This window comes from Scomber scombrus, chromosome 6 (assembly GCF_963691925.1).
Source record: "Scomber scombrus chromosome 6, fScoSco1.1, whole genome shotgun sequence".
Lineage (NCBI taxonomy): Eukaryota > Metazoa > Chordata > Actinopteri > Scombriformes > Scombridae > Scomber > Scomber scombrus.
In genome coordinates, this window is record NC_084975.1 from 15,905,209 (window position 1) to 15,926,140 (window position 20,932).

The following is a 20,932-nucleotide window of genomic DNA, read 5'->3' on the forward strand; positions in this document are numbered from 1 at the left end:
GTCGACATTGAACTTTCAAGCACTGTGAACGATGTGCTTTAGAAGAAAGGAGCCGGGCAGCCTGCTCCACTAGAGCATCACCGGCACACACCTGAAAACGGGTTAGTAAATGAACTCAGTTACCAGGCGGAATAAAGCGGGCGGCTTAACCTCACGTTAACATTTCAATGTTGATGTAATTTGCATTTAATACGAGGCGAGTTCTTTTAATTACTCAGAGTTTTGTTCGTGTTATTATTTGCCAGAAAAAGTAGGTTAGCAGCAAGTGAATACATAATTATTATTGTTTCAGTTACGGAATCACTGTGACGTCGCCCTGACAACAACAGTCACTTCCGGGTAGACGACTGGCGGATCATATGAATTTTGGACATATATGAAATCTGCTAACTTTATCATTTCTGTCGTCATTTATAGCTGTAAGTAATAGCCGTAGTGTTTAAACATATCTAGTTAAACACGGTGGCCCGACTTATCTGACGTTTCTGCTGTGCTTATTTTATGTAATGTGTTGCTTTGCTAGGGTCTTTGGTTTGTTTTGTGGGGATCAAAGGTAAAACCCGGAGCGAACATTCGACTTTTTCTTTCTTTATGCTTGTGAAACTGGATTGAACTGAACTGATTTGGTGTTGTGGAGAAAACAAACGTGGATTGAACTCTGAGACTGTAGGACGGTTTACACTATGGATATAACAGAGCTTATAATACATCCATGAGTTACATCCACCACACTTAACAAGACTTCACCATTTCTCTTCAACTGAGTAGGCTACATCTCTTTGTTACTCGCCATGAAATGGTGGCGATGGGGTGTCTTAAAGTTATTGTGAACATAACATAACTTATGTACACCATGGATGTATTAAGAGCAGAGTTTGGGAAGGTTACTTTGAAATGTAATAGGTTACAGATTACTATTTACCTTATTTAAAATGTAATACGTAACTTCATGTAGTTTTTGGAATATAAGATAAAGATATTTTATGATAAAAGTCAAAAGTCTGGCAGTTGGGCTTAATTTGTTATTTATGGCCTGTAGGCCTTATAAAGATAAGATAAAGATAAAGAAGCTTTATTGTCATTGCACACAAGATATAATGAAATTTCGTTTGGCAGCAATCCTTGTAGCAGCTACAATCAGTATAAATATAAATAAATATGTATTAAAATAAATAACAACGTATCTAAAAGTATAAAAATCAAGTAAAAACAAGAACAAGAACAAGTTAAAGTGCAGGTAAAATTGCAGTATGTTCATGGTTCCTGCAGCAGTCTCTTCACCGCCATGGGGAAGAGACTGCTGCAGGAACTGCTTATTGACTTATTGACTTGAGCTCATACAACTGGTTTTTGAGTAAAAAAGCATGATGTATGGATTATTTTGACCACAACAAATACTCAGATGAAACATATTGTGCTCATCATAGACTAGTAGACAATACTTAGTCATCATTATGACAAATCTGATTAAATTAAAAGTAATGTTTTTGCTAAATTTCTTATTGTCATTTTTATATAAAGGTACTTTATTTGTCACACATACAGTTGTACAGTGAAATTCAGTCTCTGCATTTAACCCATCCTAAGTACTATGAGCATATCTACTGTTTTTTAAATTTTTTTTTATTTTTTAATATTTTACATTCTTGTTTCCTTGTTTCTTCCTTCCTGCAGACACATTTGTCACCTTTAACCCGATGGCTGCTGCTATGTTGAGCAGGACAGCTTTGAGCAGAGGTGTTACTGCCCACCACCTCAGTAAAAATGTCACTTTCTATGTGAATGAGGTGGCATCTCCTGTGTCAGGATGTCAGACCAAAGCCACTGAAGATATTAAACCTCTGACACTAATGCTGCCATGGTTTGGATCACGTCCACAAGCTGTGGCAAAGTACTGTGAAATCTACTTCCGCACCGGCTTTGATGTGCTTGTAGTGGAGAGTGAGGTAAGGAGAACATAGAATACAAAGAGAAATTAAATTACACATTAAAGCATAACTGTGGTTGTTAAGATAATGTGGATGTTTATTCTTAAGATATAGATATAACATATAGGGAAGCTGCTGGGTTAAAAGTGCTTTTAAAGGACCAGTGTAGGAAACCTACGTCGGCCACAAAACTCGTAAGGTTCTCTTTAGAGCCAGTGTTCATTCTTGGCTACTGTAGAAACACGGTGATGCAACATGGTGGGCTCCGTGAAAGAGGACCAGGACCCTATGTAGATATAATGAGCTCATTCATCGGTAACAAAAACACAATTCTTATTGTCAGGTGATTATACACTAGTGAAAACATACCTACGAATGTTATATTCCATTTCTACCTAGTCCGTTCCACTAGATGTCACTAAAATCTACACACTGCACCTTTTAATATTATTTTAGTGACATCAAATATAGTAGAATAGAGATGTGTATCATCCATACAGAAACTTGGATAGACAAGATAAAGAATAAATAATTAGCCTCAGAGATGTTTAGTTAAGATGGGACATGAGGTTTAATACTCGTTGAAGTTAAAAGGTTGTATTTCATGTTACAGGCCTTAATAATCAGAAACAGCCGATAACCCACCTCAGTGTCAACATAGCTCTGACCTGTCTGACACAACACTTGAGTGGTGCAAAGGTTCGTTTCAAGAATTACATGTTTTGTTTTGGGAGTTGTGTGGCAGTTTAGGGTCAGTGGAAGAGTCAGAGTTGTCGCTGTAACAGCAGCTATTTCTGGAGCTTCTGTGTAGATGCAGTACAGGAGTCCGTACAATGTGGTCTTTGTTTGTGGTCACAAGGCCATGCACTGATATGCATGTAGGAAAATTGCATCAAAATATCAGAGTGAGATTTTTATGATTAGACTGGTCATACAAAATGATTTTCGTGTCTCGTGGACAAACATGTCACGAGACACGAGACACTGGTCTTCAAATATCTGTAAAAAGTTTTTAAAGAACTCAGAAAAAGGCAGACTGAAGTCCTCATTGTTTTCAGTACCTGGAGAAAGAGGAGTATTATTAAGTATGATTTTGGGCCACATATGGTTAATTCCACCTTTTTTAAAGTTTTATATTTTCATTCTTTTTCTATTTAAAGATAACGTAAGATTGGGGAATTCTGTAGAAGTTAGGCTATGAAATTGTCCATCAAAGTGATTTTATCAAACACTGATAATAAATTGAACAGAGCTTCAGCTTTCTGTTTGTATGGTTTACACAAGGTGCAAGACTTCCTGTGGCCTCGCTGGGGTCTGGAAAATGGGAAAAGGTTGCTGGAGTTGCTCAACAGTGAACGCTTTGTGTCCCGCCCACTGCTTGTCCATGCCTTCTCCATCGGTGGCTACACATTTTCTCATCTGCTGGTACATATGTCCAACGACACACAGAAATATCAGGAGTTCACAAAGAGGATCAAAGGCCAAATCTACGATAGCCTGGTGGTCGGCACTATAGAGACGATGGCTGTAGGTAAGTTCAGTATCAACAGGATTTTTCATCTACTTTTATTTAATTTCATTAGTATGCATTTTCACACTAACTAGATTGAAAATTATATATTTATACATGAAATACTAAAGAGTAAGTAGAAAATAAGTAGAAAATTGTCAATAGAGCCTAAGTGTTGTTTTGTCTCCTCTCTACCCAGGTCTTGGTAAGACTGTATTTCCACGTTTGGAGACACTGGTGAAACAAGTAAGCCTGCTATACTTTCGAATGTTCAAACGGCAAACAGTGGACTACTTTAACATGGGCATCGATGCGTTTTGGAACAGTCCCGTCACTGTTCCTGCACTGTTCTTCTTTTGCGAGAACGACACACTGAGCAACGCACGAGCTTTGGAAGAATTGATTGATTTCTGGCAGAAGCGCGGTATTGATATAACAGCAAAAAAGTGGGAGGATTCAACACATGCAGGTCACTTAAAGAGGCACCCACAAGAGTATGTGACCACCCTAGATATGTTCCTCCATTCACTCCACATCACCCCTTTGAAGGCAAAGATGTGAAAGGGCTTCAGCCTAATCTAATATGATCTTGAAATCGCCTATTTTCTTTGAGTAACTGGAAAGGTTTGCTGTTCTACAGTGTGTAACAGGGGCAGTGATATCAAACAGTTCATGGTGAGAGACACTCAGGGCGTTTACTTATGAGCAGGATTTGTGACGTCACAACTAGTTTGGAAGCAGTCAGGGGTGAGTATGCAAGTCTCCAGTGCATAAACACTAAAGCCTGATTTATACTTCTGCGTTACGTCGAAGCGTAGCTACGCAGAGCTCTCTGCGTCGAAGCGGACCCCTACGCTGTAGCCTGACGTGCACCTCCAAAAAATCCTAACTACGCGTCACGGCAACGCGGACCGCAAGGGTTGTGATTGGTCCGCTCAAAACGTCATTTCCTCCGGCAGTTGCTTTTTCCGGTCTTTCTTCCTGCAACACCGCCATTATTATTAATAATGAACAAAAGGTATGTGTTTTCTGTTATTAGCGCACATAACGCACATAGCACAATGCTACATGCTACTGTGACCAACAAAAAACAAAAAAACCATGCTACTGTGACCGGAAGATAAACAAGGATACGGATATGACTCCTCTGAAACCACACACACCCCCTAGCGGCATGGCGGTGAATTGCAGAGCAACGCGTTCCCTCGACGCAGGGACTATAAATGGCCAAGCGCACTGGCGTAGCTACTCCGTCGACGTAACGCAGAAGTATAAATCAGGCTTAAGAATGAACTTTACAGTGGGAGTGGGAGAGTGGTAGACATTTTCTGTCCATCAGGGAAACAAATCTTATTTACATATTCACATGAATAAATACATTCATCATTTAAACTGTTTCAGACAGTCTATTCTCATCATTCATCTGTTACAATACACAGTAGTGTTTGTTTTATGTTTTTTTTTCAGGCATAGTGGCTTTAACTTGTGTTGGGAGTTGATTGTACTGTTGTCTCAGAAAGTCTTTCTCCAGAAGTGCTGTGCTGAGTAAGTTGCATATTGAAGGTGTACATTTCGTATACATTTGTCACATTGTTGCTATGACAATGAACACAGTGACACTCATTTACTATTACTTGTGAAACCAGCCAGAAACAGGGTGAAAAACCACTCCACCTTCGAGTTTCCTGTCATTAACCTTATATCTTGAAAGGATTTTGTATATAGCCATAATAGTGACTTAGAGTATATACTCTTCAATGCACCAAATCTGTTTGGGTAAGCAAAACATTTCCATAAGCCATTGTTCATGCATTTCCTTTACTTTCTCCAGGTTAAAACATAATCCCATCACCGCACAGCCCATATTGATTCAAATAATCAAAAAAAACATAGACTCTTAAATTCCACCATGGTGGTATAAGTTAAAGCTGATACATACATCCAGGAGATCATATTGTCCTCTTGATCCAGAGATGATCACAACACTATTACATTGCTGTTTATTGTTTACACAGTACCTGGATACTTGGTGCCTTAAAAAGTGGATACTTCATTATCACAGTTGCAGGGTTCTTTTGAGCGTTTTATGTACTGAAGTGATTAATTGTGGTATCTGTCACCCAGCTCTTAACAATAGTTTATTTGTCTGTTATTCTGCTAGTATTAGTCCTGCTTGTTGTGTGTTACACCAGTAGACCAGTTTACCTCTCAACAGTGGATAATGACCCTCAGTAGAGAATCTGTATGAATGAACAAGACTGTCATAAACTACCAAAGCAGCAAGAAACAAGTTGGACTTCAAAACGAGAATGTGAAGATGACAAGTTTCCATTGTTTTGCTAACAAATGTCATGTCTGTTGGAGGTGTTTTTTGAACATGAAATGGTGCTTCTTGTATTGTAAAGCTTTGTGTCTTGTCACTTGAACGTACATCATGTCTGATTTGTTTACTTATTATACATACGTTTTCATGTCTTCTGCAGCCTCTATTTGGAAATAAATCTAAAGACATATTGTTTGAGGTTGTGGTGTTATTTTTTCAGACTCCAGTTAGTGAAAATTATGATATGGAAAGTAGCCCAATGGATACACAGGACATGTTGGAGCATAGACATGTATGTATTTATTTAAAGCTGAGGTAATAACTATGACTCAGCACTACAAAGCTTTCTGTGAAGGTAAACCTGTGGCTCAACACAAGAGCAGTAATTTTCTCTCTGGAGTCAAACATGAAAGGAGATATAGAAACTAAACTAGAGCATATTTTGAAGGTAAACTGGATGAGAAATTAAAATTGCAGTATTCTTTTAGAGAAACATTTAATGACAAGACAGGTTTAATGGGAGTAAACTTGAAAGTCCCACTCTACTAAAGAATGTGTTTTGCTTGCTGTTACTTCACTTGGATGTCTGAGCGTCACTGTGCAGATTCAGTTGCTTCTCAGTGGACTTTACAATGAGAGAGAGAGAGACCTCTTGTGTCCAAAAGTTAAGTTTTTGAAATGAATCACAATTGATTATTTACATTTTTTCCCTGAATTTTAAAAGAAGGAATAATTAGGATATGTCATTTAAAGTATTTTAATGAGATCATTTATCCTATTTTGTGGAAAAATCTGACAAAAAAATATTTAGTCTTGCGATACATGACAGTCTGATAGTCTGAGGATTTCTAAATGCAAGGTAGTGGGAGTTGCATATCAGTTTGAAGGAATTTGAATTGGTTCTGCAATTGTTTGCAATTGTTTGTTTTTTTAAAATTCTAATTGTTTCCACAAAGTTTTAACAATGACAGTTGGGAAATTTATAATTATTATTATCATTATTATTGTTGTTGTTTTTACTATATGATTAAATTAGGGAGGGAGATTAAATGCCATTTTAAGGATTTTAAAGTGGAAGTCATATTTTTTGGTGGTAAAAACATTGTTGGATTCAATGTTTCATGTTTCTAGTATTTTTATATATTTATATATTTTTAGATTAATACCAATTCTTAATGTCTTGAGCAGAGGCGGATCTAGGGGGTGGCTTTTCAGGCTGCAGTCCCTAATGTTTTCTCTAAAGCCCCAAATATATACTTTTTAATCTTGTTACATTTACAAGCTCCTCTCAGTATTAGAGCTTCTTGTTAACCTTTGTTAACATCCAAACATGGGCACGCCGTTGGGAAGAAATAACCACATGAATGGGACTTTATGTATTACACTCACCGACTCTTTTGAATCCACCTTTGCTTCATCAGTCGTTTCTAATCATCTAAAAACCTGCAGTAACAGTCATCAAACCTCCGACCTCAGTATGAACCGCAGTCTGCATAAAAACGATATGGCAACTAATAATGACTGACATATATGATTCTGAAAATATAATTATAATTTTTAAAATGATAATGTATGTATGGTATTTAAATGCAGGCTAATGAAAATGAGGCAGGATACATATAGCCTACGAAGACCATGAATTAACTTTAAAACACATTTATTTCCGACCAGAGTGACAGCTGACTGAATAAATAAGGATTAATTAAGCTTGGCTGTTACATAATAAATCTTCATGATAATTTATGCTCCTTTGCTTTCGTGCAACGGAGTCCCGGGTAAATTTAGCCAGGATAACCGGAAAATCCCGGTTTAATCCGCTATCTAGGTTTTGTGCAAGAGCCCTCAGGAGTGAGAGAGCAACATGTTTTTGTAAGCCTCCGGGACAGCAGGGGGCGACACTAAGCAGCTTTCTGCGGGTAAAAACAAAAAGAAAGGAAGGAAGAAGAAGCAGACTGGATGATGGCTGTCCACGTTTATAAACATGCTTGATAGCCGTCGTTGGAGTGAAACAACTTTAAAGCATCATTTCATTTCACCGATTCGCTTAACATTTGATATTTAGAGAGTTGCTTTCAGTGTTGAACTACTGACAGTGTAGAGAGCATTGTGCGGCTTGTTATCGAGCCACACATCGTTACATTAACAAGCTACGGTTAGCCTGGCAGCGGAGAGCCATGCCAGCACAGACCCTGTTCGTCGGTTCTCTTCCAGCTTCGGCTACAAATGAACGACTTGAAGAGATATTCTCTGAGATTGGCCCTTTAAAGCAATGCTTCGTGGTCAGAGAGAAAGGTAATGCTCTTTTATGACATAAGTTAACATGGAAATGAGTGGCATGAGCCTAATGGAGATGGACCACAGACAGTGATTTCTTTACTAAATAGTCACAGTATAATTAACTGAGGACATTAACTCAACAATTACGTACAAATAATTACCAATGTTGAGGTATTTGTTCTTCACTTGAGTATGTCTATCTTTCTTCTACTTTATCTAATCTATATTCTCTATGTAAATGTCAGGAACTTCTGCACGTTGCACTTTTGATATAGTACTGCAGAAATATTAACACAAATATCCAGTTCACTGTATGTAGTATATGATTTATTTAATCCTATTTAATTTATTTATTGTTGATTCTTTTTTTTAGTACACTTTCGCCCTTACTCTGCTACTTTTTTCCACTATAGTGCTGTGTCTATTTGAATTTCTCCCAAGGGGGATCAATAAAGATATATCTCATCTTACTCTACTACATTTCAGATGGAAATGTTGGTCTCTTTACTCCACTATATTTACCATTCAGATCAATAAAACATATGATCAGTTTGTTATAGTATATATGCATTTTTATACAGTACACTATTCAGCAGTAGAAGTTGTTAAAATTAGCTCAACCTCTACAACATAAAAAAAATGCTAGCTTACATGTACATCTGAATTATTCAGGTTTAATATTCTACGAAATGTAAATAAGATCTATACATGTATGATACATGTAACATTCTAAATTGCGACATTTTGCATAATGAGTACTTTTCAGACTGTACATATGTACTTGTACTCAGTAATGTTTTGAATGCAGGAGTATTTTTTTCACTGTGGTATTGCTGCTTTAACTTAAGTAAAAGATCTGAGTTATTCTTCCACCACTGTGTGTATGTGTATAGATATGTAAATGATGATCATAACATATTTGTTTTTTATAAATCAGGCACAGAAAAATGTCGGGGATTTGGCTACGTCACATACTCCATGGAGGAAGATGCCCAGCGAGCTATGAAAGAAGTAAAAGAATACGACGGAAAGAAGCTTTCTGTGACAGTGGCAAAGAAGAAAATAAAAGACAAAAAGAAGCCAGGTGTGTATGACGGCATGTCCAAAACTAGCAACTGGTAGAGTTTTCACAGCATGTCTACTGATAATAATGCCCATGTCATTTAATTTAGCACGGAAAGAGCCAGAGCCAGAGCCAGCATCAGAATCAACATCAGCGCCGCCACCAGCACCAGTACCAGCACCAGCACCAGCACCAAGTGGAAGTGAGCAGAAATCCAAAGGCCTCAGGAAAAACTGTCTGAGAGCAAGACTCATCATAAGGAATCTCAGTTTTAAGGTGCAAAATGCAACATGGTTGTCACATGCAGCAGTTGATGAGCACACTTTAATTCTGTGAAAGTTGTAAAGTCATTGATTGACCTGTAGTGTGTCATATGTCTTGTGTTACAGTGCTCAGAGGAAGATCTGAAGCAGGTTTTTGCCAAGTTTGGAACAGTTCTTGAGTCCAAAATCCCCCTCAAACCTGGTAAGAACAGTTTAAATTATTAATGCATGTACAAATAAGACACACAAACAAACAATGGCTGTGTCTGATATCACTCCCTATTTACTACATAGTACACTACATATCCTACACCATTTTGTTTGAGTGTCCGAATGCTGAGTGTGTAAATATCTCCACTATATAGTGCTCTCAAATATTCTACCGTGGAATCAAAAAATTAGCGTCCATGGCATGTACACTATTTGTGAATTCGAACACAGCCAACGTGTTGAATTCTTGTGTGACCCCTGTTTGTTTGTTTTTTCTTTTTTTTGTAACTTATATCTTTTCATTCTTTGTACAGATGGTAAGATGCGCGGATTTGCGTTTGTCCAATTGAAAAATGTGGCTGAGGCAGCAAGAGCGCTTAAAGCCATGAACCTGAAGGAGATCAAAGGTTAGTGATTGAGACACTAACATTGCTGATGTGTGAGAACCACTGTTCATTGTCGACATCTCTCTTTTGTTTAATTTGTGTGACGCGACTACGTTTATGGTTGTTGTTTCATTCGCAGGTCGGCAGGTAGCAGTTGACTGGGCTGTACCAAAGGATAAGTTTGTTGCCATGAATCTAACTGCCAGTACAGGTAATTTAGCACTCTCAACAGACACTTTCTCTTTTTGTGATACACAACAAATTACTTTCATTATTCACGAAGAAAATTATACAAAAAATACTTAAGCCATCAGTCTACAACAAAATAGAGATAATATTATTAATGCTATTCTGTTCATCTTGCAGGAAATAAGAAGACAGAGGAAGCAGCTGCAAAACAGTCAGACACAAAGAGCAACTCTGAAGATGAGGATGAAGAAAAGAACCAAGCAGCTCCTGAGAAGAAGTGCGAATCTGAATCATGTTTCACACTGTTAATATGCTGCTTGGTGTTGAAATTGGTTGACAGTTTTACATGAAATCTATCCACAGGGTCAGTTCAAAAGCAGCTGTGAAGCAGGCAGAGGAATCACAATCAGATGATGAAGAAGAACAAGACAGTGAGGAGGAGGAGGAGGATGATGACGATGATGATGCGTCCCAGGAGGGAGGAGACGATGACGACAAGAGTAGCCTTGGTTCACATAATGATCAAGACGATAGTGAGGATGAAGATGAGGAGGATGATGATGATGATGATGATGATGATGATGATGAAGAAGATGAATCAGGTATAAAAATCTCAGCCATGTTTTTCATATTTTGAATAATACTTTTTAGTAATATAAATATTTTGTTCCATAAAAATGCTGTTACTTTTTTACGCTAGCTAAAAAGAAAGCCTCAAGGAAACTTCTCCCTTCAGACGTGAACGAGGGCAGAACACTTTTCATCAGGTTGGTGATTCTTCTCACAGCTTCATCTTAAACCTGCCCTCATTTTGTGTATTTTGAAACATTACTCCATCTGTTTTTTCATCCTCAAACTCTCTCCATGCATTCATACTCATTAATTATTTTATTACCCTCTTTGTTCATCTTACTTGTGGCTGATTAAGGAATCTGTCCTTTGATACGGAGGAAGAAGGCCTTGAGGAAGTTCTTCTACGGTATGGAGAACTTAACTACGTAAAGATTGTTGTCCACCCTGATACAGAACATTCAAAAGGTGAGTCAGCAACGCTCTAGTGCAACACTCTTCTCCCTGATTTTTGAGACAACTAGATGTCAACTAGAACTCATACTCAGTTTGTCACGTTTCCAGGTTGTGCATTTGCTCAGTTTAAGACAAAAGAGGCCGCAGACAAATGCATGGCTGCAGCGCAGGATGAAGCAGAGGTAATATATAAGACATAAAGAGATAAATATTCTCCTGTGTCTGCATTTTTTTATTTCATGGCATCGTCTGTTTGTGCAATGACTTGATATGGATGTCTTCTTTTAACCTTGGGTTATATTTGCTGCAGAACGGAGGCATCCGTGTAGATGGTAGAAAGCTGTTGATTGCGGTGGCAGTGACCAGAGAGGATGCTGCTAAGCTGAAGGACAACAAAGTGAAAGTAGAAACGGGCACCAGGAACATTTACCTGGCCAGAGAGGGATGTGAGTAAGCCAAATGAATTATCTTCTTTTCTCCTCTGCTGACTAGCTTTTCCTCTTGCATGTAGCCTGGCACAGTGTCTTTTGTTACTTTGGGCTCTGTAGTAGAAAGTTCTGCTCTGCTGATTTTGGCTGCACAGCATGTTGCCACCAGTTGGAAAGTGTTAAATATTAGCAAACAGCTGCCTACTTGCAGATCCAACAAACACAGAGTGACATGAGCATCTCTTTGGGGTTGTGGGACAAAGTCAGTCCGACATGGTTTAGATCTGGTCTTGGTCATCAGTTCTCTACAACGGGTTTTCAAATTCTGAGACTGTGGGCCTCCCCTCAGATCAAACTAGTGGGAAAAACTGTAAAATGTTCCCAAACTACTGTATCTCTGAACTATCTCGTTAACCAAATCACACACATTTAGGGTATTCTATCATGATCTCCTTTTGATAACAAATGTAATATTTTTTTCACTCGTTCACCGAGCCTCCCCTGAATCTGTTTGGAGCCCCTCAGCAGATGCCTGCCTCCTTGCTCTAGTCTAGAAAATGTCTGTAGTTTGCTATATGTGCAACTTTTTTGGCCTGCAACCTGTTAAAAGGTAAAAATCTGCATTAAGCTGTATTCAGTAGTACTGTGTTAATGACTCCTGTGCAAAGTCATGTCTGCTTTGTGATACACCTATTAACTAAGTGTGCAAATAGGTTTAGTTGCCACACCCCTTTCTTGAATTACTTCTGTGTCTGTTCATTTTATTTATCGTACTCTTTTTCTTACTCCATTACTATCACCCAGTGATCCGTGCTGGGACAAAATCTGCAGAGGGTGTGTCTGAAGCAGACATGATGAAGAGAACCAGAGTGAGTTTTTATTTTTTGCTCATTTTTTCACATATCAGCTCATAAATTACTACACTGTTGACATTTTGTGTTTGCTGTTTCCTATAGTTTGAAGAAGTAAAAAGGGCAAAGCTTCGGGACATTAAAGTTTTTGTGTCTAAGACTCGTCTGTGTGTCCATAACCTGCCCAAGTCAGTGGACAATAAAAAGCTCAAAGCGCTCTGCCTTCAAGCTGTAAAAGGAGGCAAGGGAGTCCGCATCACAGAGGTGAGAAACAATATGGTACACTGGTAGGCAGTAGTCTCGAATAGATTTTTATATAGCTGCAACTTCCTAAAATATAACCGGCAGTAGTTCGTGCAAGTAATATTATGAATATCAGCCTGTCAGAGAATAAAATACATTTGCCCACTAGGGGGTGGTGTTCTCATTTTTGTTGATGGTTTGTGTGCATCTGTCATTTCCCTTTTTAGTGTAGGGTCATGTATGACAAGAAGCCAGAGAGAGGTCAAGTGATGGGACAATCACTTGGTTATGGCTTTGTCCAGTTCCAGGACCACGAACATGCTCTCAGTACGCTTCGTTACCTCAACAACAACCCCGACATCTTTAGCTCACACAAGGTAAAAGGCAGTGGATTACCTCACAAGCTTAAAAACAGCTTGTCGTTTGCTTTGTTGCAATTGTATTTAATAACCTTTAGAGATTTTCAGGTTTAGATTGTATGTTGTTGGATTTTTTTTTCCTAATCCAAGTAATCTTTTACTTGTTTATAACTTTGCCTTTTATATTGTCCTGCAGAGACCTATTGTTGAGTTCTCCCTGGAGGACACTAGGAAACTCAAAATAAAAGAAATGCGACATCAAAAAAACAAGGTGAGTTTGTATCAGTTTGTGTCGTCCAGTTTGAGAAATGTTTTATTCTAAAGCTAAAGCATTGTCTATATTTTACAGGAGTTTTTAAGAAGACCGCCTCTAAAAGGTGGACCGAAACCTCAGTCCCAGACATCCGGAGATGGAAAAGGATCTAACAAAAGTGGAAATAAAACACAATTGTCAACACAGCTGACAGGAGAGCGAGGTGTGGAAGTATTTTTTTTCTGTATTTATGTATAGAGATCACATTAGGCAGTTGGACATGAAGGTCTAAAGCAGACAGACATTAATGGCTTTCTATTCTCCTGGCCACATCACAATCAATAAGTGATGTCACAGTAAATCATTTATGGTTTTAATAACTGAACTTAATGGAAAAGTGACTTAAAAAAACATGATCTAGTGTCACATTGAAGGTACAGTACACACGGTAGTGCTGCTGAATATAAAAACCATAGAATTGAGTGTAACACTGAGTTTAATTCATCTCAATGTCCAGTTTATGTTTATCATCTGATTTACTCCTCTTAATTCTCTCCTGTCCACTTGACTGTGTTTTTCAGCTCCTCATCAAAACCAGAGGCAAAAGAGACATGCCGGCTTCCAGACCAAACCTGAGGTGGAGCACGTAGATTTGGAGAATGGAAAGAAAAGGAAGAAAATTCTACCTTTCCCCTCACACAAAGGACCTAAGATCAGGTAAAGTTGTTTTCATTTCTATTAGTCTCCTTTTTACAGGAGTAGTTTAAAGTAATAAAAGTTACTGTTAGTCACTCATTACTAATTACTGTTTGTTTTAGTTACAGATTGAGAACCTCTGTCATTTGTCTTTTGCAGAATGCGTGATAAAGGAAAACAGCAGCCCCCACCTCCCAAGAAAGCACGGCCTGGATCCAGCAGGAGGGAGCGTCAAAAACAGCAGATGGAAAAACCTACACAACCCAGAAACCAGGTTGGTTATTTTATCATGTAGACTGGGGTCATATTCTTACAACATCTTAAGAGTCTTTAGAGTGGCTGCTGACTTACTGGTTTATTGGGCCCATTACAGTCCAAAATTTAGAAAGAACATAAGGCTTTAATGTGAGAGTAACATCAAGACTAATTTCTGTATTAAATCCAGTCCCTGAAGAACCAAATCAAGCAGCAAATCAAGAAATTGCTGTCAGCAGTCAGTCTCAGAAAGATCAAAGATTTAATAAAATTCACTTAAAAAAAACATTTCACTGTATCACAAAAACAAAGCATGGAAGAATATTGCACAAGATTGACTGAAGACAGCACATTCACATTTCACAGTAGTTCACTCTCACAATGCCACCAAGTGAAGCTTAGTGGGATTAATACAGTACTGAAAGGAAAAGAGCAAGCTGAGAGGGAGCTTTATTCATGTATAGTAGCTAGTAATCACAAATAACTTTCTAGCAAATGACACCCTCTATCTTTAGATCATCTGTTACAGCCAGTATAGTATATGTTCACTTGGCCTAAAAAAATCAGCCGAATGGCTTAGTACAGGCACTAACGGACCCACCAGAGTATCTCGTAAATTACTCCACTAATAATGCCTGGATTGTTATCAAACTTCTACAGTAGTACAAATAGGGTCTTTACTCATAAATCGATGCATTGGAAAGTTTTTAAGTACACCAGGAGTTTATTAAAATAAACACTTACCTGATGGCTTTTACTCTGCTGCTACTGCTAAAGCTGTAAATATCTCGCGCAATCACTGAAATGCCGTGTGGTCGTGCGAGATCCCGCACAGATCTCTAGATGTGCTGTGCTGTAAACATCGTCGAAATCTCGTAACAATCCAGGCATTATTAGTGGAGTAAATTACGAGATACTCTGGTGGGTCCGTTAGTGCCTGTACTAAGCCATTCGGCTGATGGCTCTAACTCCACTATTTTGTGAACAAATGAAAAAAAAGGGCTGAGGCGGTGATTACATAGACCTCATGGTGCATATGACGCTAGGTCGACATTACGCCGAACCATCGCTTTTAAGCCTTGTACTTAAATGTGGTTTAAAGCCCCTCTAATGACATCACACAGCTTGCTTTAGACACTGATCTCTGCCAGCAAGTGGGACTATTTCTTAAATAATGGTGAATTTTGGTGACACTTTAGTCTTTCCTCTTGTGCCTCATAACTGGTTTTTGTGTTGTTTTTTTGTATTTCAGAAGGTCAAACCAGCAAAGAAGCATTTCAGGAGCAGGGACGGGGACCGTTTTGACAAGCTGGTGGAGCAGTACAAGAAGAAACTGACTGGTAACAGTAACACGAACAATGCCATCAAAAGAAACAAGTGGTTTGATAGTTAATTCTAGGGGCTACAACAGCTCCAACAGCAACAACAGCTACAACAGCAACAACAGCAGAGGTTTTCTATATTTGACATCCTGAAGTTTTAGAATTAATTCAGTGATTGTTATGATTTAGTTTGGTGGCATATTGTACAGTATATGATTCCCATGTGCTAACCTGTACTGCCAGTTATCGTCCTTCATCCTGTTTTATATTGTGTGATTTGCTCTCAATATGCCACATTGTGTTGTTTCTGTTTTATCTGTTTTTCCTCCCTCACTGGAGCACAGTGTAATGTAAGGGTCACTGTTTCATGTAAATGGATTTTTATGAAAATATATTAAAACATCTCAATTTGTGTTTTATTGTTAAACTATCCATTTTGTATTAAATCTGATGTCTGAATTCATTTTTGAAGTTGCCATACATTTTTTTAATACTAGTTTTTATCAGGGAATTAATCATTAGCTGATGTAAACACTTCCCACTCATGAATGTCAAATTTGGAAGTGTAGCAAGAGAACACCCACAAAGGATATTATATATTAACTTGGAGTACGTGCCCCCCCCCCCCCCCCCCCCCACTTCATTCTGATCTCTCAACTTATCTTTCACTCATTACACAACCCTGAAAAACTTGCATAATACAAAAACAGAAGTTTCATGTTAAATATTTATTCAAATTTTACAATCCAGCGGGTATAAAAAAAAATCGGCTGTACAAAAATATATAAAAAGTCATGTACCGATATAAATAGCCATTTTTGAACAGTTGTTGATATTGCACTGAAAAAAGTTGCCCTTTACACTTCCTGTCCTCATGCAAACACACCTGTTATTTTTGGCAAAATTCAACCTGGTTTTCAGGAATTTCCAGGGGTGACATCACTGTTCACTGTGACGTTTCCTCTGGCTGCAGTTAACATGACAGAGCTGATTCATAATTATGAATGAATCAATCTACAGGTCAACATAGCTAGTTGTTGATAAGACAGTGGTTTCATTAAATAAATCTATATGAGCAGATTTATCTTTGTGTGCAAAACATAGATCCGGTAAACATTCCATCAAAAACTACATATTTGCTTCAAACATGATAAAAAAAAAGATCATGTTTGTTTCAAAATACATACTTCCTAGTATATAAATAAATACATACGTATATAAATAAGTGCATGTTCAAGAATACATTTCCACGAAAAGTTTGATGTGGCCAGAGAGGAATGTTATATCAAGCATCACAGATGTAGATTTCACAAATCTTTCCCCAAAGTCATTTTATCAGCAAGTTTTCAGCTGATCCAGGTTCTTCAGCAGAAGAGTGAGGAATTCCTTCACTCTCATCAGAGCCTCGATGCCGACGGTGTGAATGTATTCCTTTCGACTCTGTAGCTCCTGCAGCGGGCCAGACACAAGGGGCTTTGGCCGCTGCTCGTTGCAGTGCCCCTTCTTCCACTGTTGAAGGTAACCCGTTAGCGAAGATATTTCAGACTTCACCTGGGAGACCCCGTTAAGAGTGTCCGAGATCAAACTGTTATAACCGTCCAAGATCATCACTATGGAGGAAAGTCCATCCACATCATCAGCAGGCAGACTAAGTGTCAGGCCAGCAGGAACCTGCAGAGACAACGTGATTAATTTAAACACCAATTTTTGTAAAAACTTGTGTCACCTACAGACTCCGTTGCCACAGATAGAACTACAAATATTACCTGGAAGTCTTTGTTCAGCTTAACCACAAGCTGCTCAGCCATCCATTTCACTTTAAATTTCATCTTCACTACTTCCACTGACAGAGGAGCAGCTGTTCCCACACACAAAACTTGCGAAAGAGAAATCAGGAGGGTCAGGGTGCTGTAGTCCATGTTTTTAGTAGTTGTACAAAATGTAGAAAAACTGGTATTTCTAGAAGAAAGATGATGGAACATCATTAGAGATTATGCAGGTTTTTAAATTTTAAAACATTGTAGTTGTCTATTTCTCACTGGCATTCTTGAACTATTTCACTAAGAGGCATGAGTTCAGATCTACTCTGATCTATCAGTTTATGCATGTTTCCAGTAATTTGCACAATATTATACTTGTAAATATTTGTGATAAGGAAACCTGTGAATTTTTCACTGTGTAATAGGTCCAAAGATCACTGACTGACTAACAATGTTGTAGTTTCTGTTTCCTAAAACTCTGGCTGATGCTTGTAAAGAATAAACAGAAACTTAAGCTCATAAAGAATCCGATATTCTGGAGCCACTACACTACTGGAGCCACTACACAAGCAATCTACAAATAAATAAATAAATCAAACAAGAAACAAAAAACAACTATTTCTTTTTGAAAAAAACACCTCTCCTTTCTGTGACATGCTACAACATCTTTGACAAATAAATACAGCTTTTATTTGAAACAGAAGCTTCAGCAATCAGAAACATCACAAAAAGACTAAAACATGGAGAAAATGTGTCTAAAGATACTTCAGAAACAAAGACGGAAAAGTTGAAGCTCCAGTAAAGGAAATGGAGACTGAGATGGACAGTGAGATGGAGAGGCGAGTTGACCTTACCTTGGCTGGTGTCTGTGTACATGTCTGTCAGGCGCCATCAGGGGCATCTTATAGTGGAGGGTTGTTGAGTCATCTCTTACTCACCTCTCGCCAACCCCCCACTCCCCAACACCTCTCCCCTCCTCATACTCCTCTAGTGGTACTGCAGGAGACAGGAGGCAAGTTGAATATGCAATATATTTTTGGTAACAACCAATCAGACATGTTTGAGTCACCAGGCAAAAATGTACACTAAAAATAAAAGACTTTTATCAGTTTTAGGGAGTATTTTTGGAAGAAACTGATGATGACTTTTTTTTCTCTTTAAGAGGTGTTGGAACGAAAGTTAAACATGTCTTAGTAACATCTCTTAGTTGCTGCTGACGAACAGCTTTTTAACAGTGGAGAAAACAACGTTTTTTGACAGCACATCTGAAATTGCATGCCATACGTAGATATAAATATCTGAACATTCCAGTTCTCAGATGACAAATAATAACATTGTTTTTAATGATGTGACCTGCAAGTAAAAGTTATGTAGCTTCACTGACTAAATAATCAATAAGCCTTATGTGTCATGTCCTGTACTGTCACTCTGCTGTGCTTTCGAAACATTGCCTAATGCTGCCAGGTCAGTCACATCACTATTTATTTAGTATGTAAACTCACACACTACTAGCACCTGTGTAGACAGAGATTGTCCCCAAATATTTGATTGTATATGGTTTGTTCTTGTCCAAATATATTATTCCTTCAAAAAACACAAGGAGAGCAGTATGACAAATCTCCTCTGACTGTATTCATGTTTCATGTCTCTATATCTTTTATCATTGTACTTTATTCAATTGCATTTCAGCTGAATTTCACTTATTTATTTAATAGTCTGAGAGATAAATATTGATATTGGATGTCAATTATTTGTAGAACATGGTGAATCAGCTTTTAGCTGTTATGCTCCACAAAACTGGAACAAACTACCAGCAGAACTGAAATCCTCCCAACATTTTTAAATCCAGGTTAAAAACACTTCTCTTCTCCCGTGCTTATGATTGAGCTCTTTCAAAGCACTTTAAATTGTAATCTTTCATTTGCACTGTATGTCCTTTTAATGATTTTAAAGCAAATCATTATTTGCTTTAAAACATACAATTAACATAATTGTATGCTTTAATGTTTCTTTTACTATATTATTTATCTTTATTTCTCAAATTGCATGTTTTTATGTTGTTTTTTATTATTATTTCCAATTCTTACTGTTAAATGTTTGTTTCATGTAAAGCACATTGAGTTGTCATTGTGTAAATTAAATGCGCTATATAAATAAAGCTGCATTGCCTTGCCTTGCCTTGCCTAGATGCACATTTTTAAAAACAATCAACACATTTTTGGCATCCAGTTGTATACATACAGTGTATGAGTAACAAGGCAAATATATACACACACATAATTCACACAGACTATAAAGTTTGATATGTGGTTGCAAAAACAAAACTTAGTTTTTTCAATGTATTATTTTTTTCATGTTTACAACATCAGAAAAAACAGAAACAGAAAGAAATATCACACTCATACGGTCAAAGTTGCAAAGCTGCCTCTGACAGAATTCATGGATTAACTGTTCCAGTTCAGTCTTTTACAGATTAGAAGCATGAAGTTCCTAATGTATTCCAGGCAGCAAACGTTTCCCCCAAAAAGCTTTTATCGATTTTACGGTTTCAGTTGTGGTGTTCATCGGCCTTCTTTGCATGTTATCTTTTGAGCTGCTTCAACATCACATCATCAAAATGGTACTTAAATATACTGAATGAAGTTAAATTAAACATAGTTAAAAACTTCCAATGATCAACAAGAGAGATGCCAGATGTTTCTAATGTAAGCCTCCTGTCTTTTGACATCTTAGACACTTTCATTTCCTTTGATTCCATTTGATTTTGCTAAATGCTCACAAATTGTTTACACATAGAGGTTATTCTTTGAAGCAGATTTCTATTGTTGCGCCATGGAGAAGGAGAGGACAGGCTACGCTGAGTAAATTTTTCTTTCTCCTAAGCAAGAGGAGGTCAGAGAGGCCACAGGGAATGAAACAGGACCATTATGATAATTTTGGTTTCCTCATAAGGTAACTTACTGTAATCCTAGATTCTGTAAAATACCTCATGCTCCAGACATCTCATAAAGCTGTTAGCACAGTCATTAACTTAACATGCTTAACTTCAACAGAGATATGATAGGATCTGAAAGATTGTTGGGAAAAATGACATATTTCTGGGAAGGCGAGTAAATGGGTGACAGTGTCCCACTTGTATTTTCAACGGGAATAGTGTATTATTCATGTAAGAAAAACATGAAGTGTCATAATTGGATGAATCGTTTCCAAATTTAAAAAAAAAAAGTTTAAAGTTTCTTCAGAGCTGCTCTCTGGTGGTTTAAAGGAACTGTCTTGGCAGAAACAGAGCAGGTTTCATCACATGCAGGAAACTTTTTCCTGACATCTGGGATGAATAAAAGCTGCCTGTCACCAAAACTATTTTGAATCAGGATTTTGCTTGCCAGAATATGATGTTTTAGCATACAGGAAACATTTAAACAGGCAATGTTGGTGTTAGGTCTTTTTTAGGTAAGGTTTTGTAAGTTGTTTCAGCAGTAAACTTCTCATAAAAATGATGAGATGATGAATGACGTATTTCCTTTTTGCCAGACAGAGCTGTTATAGTTTTAATTATCTTGTTATTTAGCCCATGTTTCTCAGCATGCACT

General features: G+C 37.8%; 3 protein-coding genes across 4 annotated transcripts; 2 read left to right on the plus strand and 1 right to left on the minus strand.

The window, feature by feature from the left end:
- si:dkey-5i3.5 (uncharacterized protein LOC565091 homolog) lies at positions 1-5,949 on the plus strand. 2 transcript variants are annotated; one of them, XM_062421372.1, is made up of 4 exons: positions 1-101; positions 1,675-1,946; positions 3,213-3,459; positions 3,638-5,949. In XM_062421372.1, the coding sequence occupies exons 2-4, from the start codon at positions 1,698-1,700 to the stop codon at positions 3,997-3,999; spliced, it is 858 nt and encodes a 285-aa protein (XP_062277356.1). In that variant the 5' UTR covers positions 1-101; positions 1,675-1,697; the 3' UTR covers positions 4,000-5,949. The 2 variants fall into 2 exon arrangements, with proteins under 2 accessions (XP_062277356.1, XP_062277355.1); XM_062421371.1 differs by lacking the exon at positions 1-101 and adding an exon at positions 356-419.
- Positions 5,950-7,719: 1,770 nt separating this feature from the next.
- On the plus strand, positions 7,720-16,033 carry rbm28 (RNA binding motif protein 28). The gene is made up of 20 exons (XM_062420542.1): positions 7,720-8,053; positions 8,976-9,122; positions 9,211-9,377; positions 9,491-9,566; positions 9,889-9,981; positions 10,100-10,171; positions 10,327-10,426; positions 10,513-10,751; positions 10,850-10,916; positions 11,078-11,187; positions 11,284-11,357; positions 11,486-11,621; positions 12,408-12,472; positions 12,560-12,718; positions 12,925-13,074; positions 13,253-13,327; positions 13,406-13,532; positions 13,891-14,026; positions 14,165-14,279; positions 15,513-16,033. The coding sequence occupies exons 1-20, from the start codon at positions 7,936-7,938 to the stop codon at positions 15,651-15,653; spliced, it is 2,367 nt and encodes a 788-aa protein (XP_062276526.1). The 5' UTR covers positions 7,720-7,935; the 3' UTR covers positions 15,654-16,033.
- Positions 16,034-16,338: 305 nt separating this feature from the next.
- On the minus strand, positions 16,339-18,298 carry LOC133982067 (leptin-like). The gene is made up of 3 exons (XM_062420970.1): positions 18,197-18,298; positions 17,349-17,541; positions 16,339-17,253 (listed from the first exon to the last, which is right to left on the minus strand). The coding sequence occupies exons 1-3, from the start codon at positions 18,241-18,243 to the stop codon at positions 16,918-16,920; spliced, it is 576 nt and encodes a 191-aa protein (XP_062276954.1). The 5' UTR covers positions 18,244-18,298; the 3' UTR covers positions 16,339-16,917.
- Positions 18,299-20,932: the final 2,634 nt, after the last annotated feature.

What these genes read in the sequence shown, in the direction of transcription:
- LOC133982067 (XM_062420970.1), bottom strand. Translation starts at nt 18,243, where the DNA reads ATGCCCCTGATGGCGCCTGACAGACATGTACACAGACACCAGCCAAG. An exon ending in GTACACAGACACCAGCCAAG is followed by an intron (nt 17,542 to 18,196) that starts GTAAGGTCAACT and finishes TCTTTCTTCTAG; the next exon opens with AAATACCAGTTTTTCTACAT. An exon ending in AGCTGAACAAAGACTTCCAG is followed by an intron (nt 17,254 to 17,348) that starts GTAATATTTGTA and finishes TTGTCTCTGCAG; the next exon opens with GTTCCTGCTGGCCTGACACT.
- rbm28 (XM_062420542.1), top strand. Translation starts at nt 7,936, where the DNA reads ATGCCAGCACAGACCCTGTTCGTCGGTTCTCTTCCAGCTTCGGCTACA. An exon ending in AAAAGACAAAAAGAAGCCAG is followed by an intron (nt 9,123 to 9,210) that starts GTGTGTATGACG and finishes CATTTAATTTAG; the next exon opens with CACGGAAAGAGCCAGAGCCA. An exon ending in CACAAAGGACCTAAGATCAG is followed by an intron (nt 14,027 to 14,164) that starts GTAAAGTTGTTT and finishes TGTCTTTTGCAG; the next exon opens with AATGCGTGATAAAGGAAAAC.
- si:dkey-5i3.5 (XM_062421371.1), top strand. Translation starts at nt 377, where the DNA reads ATGAAATCTGCTAACTTTATCATTTCTGTCGTCATTTATAGCT. An exon ending in TTCTGTCGTCATTTATAGCT is followed by an intron (nt 420 to 1,674) that starts GTAAGTAATAGC and finishes TCCTTCCTGCAG; the next exon opens with ACACATTTGTCACCTTTAAC. An exon ending in TATAGAGACGATGGCTGTAG is followed by an intron (nt 3,460 to 3,637) that starts GTAAGTTCAGTA and finishes CTCTCTACCCAG; the next exon opens with GTCTTGGTAAGACTGTATTT.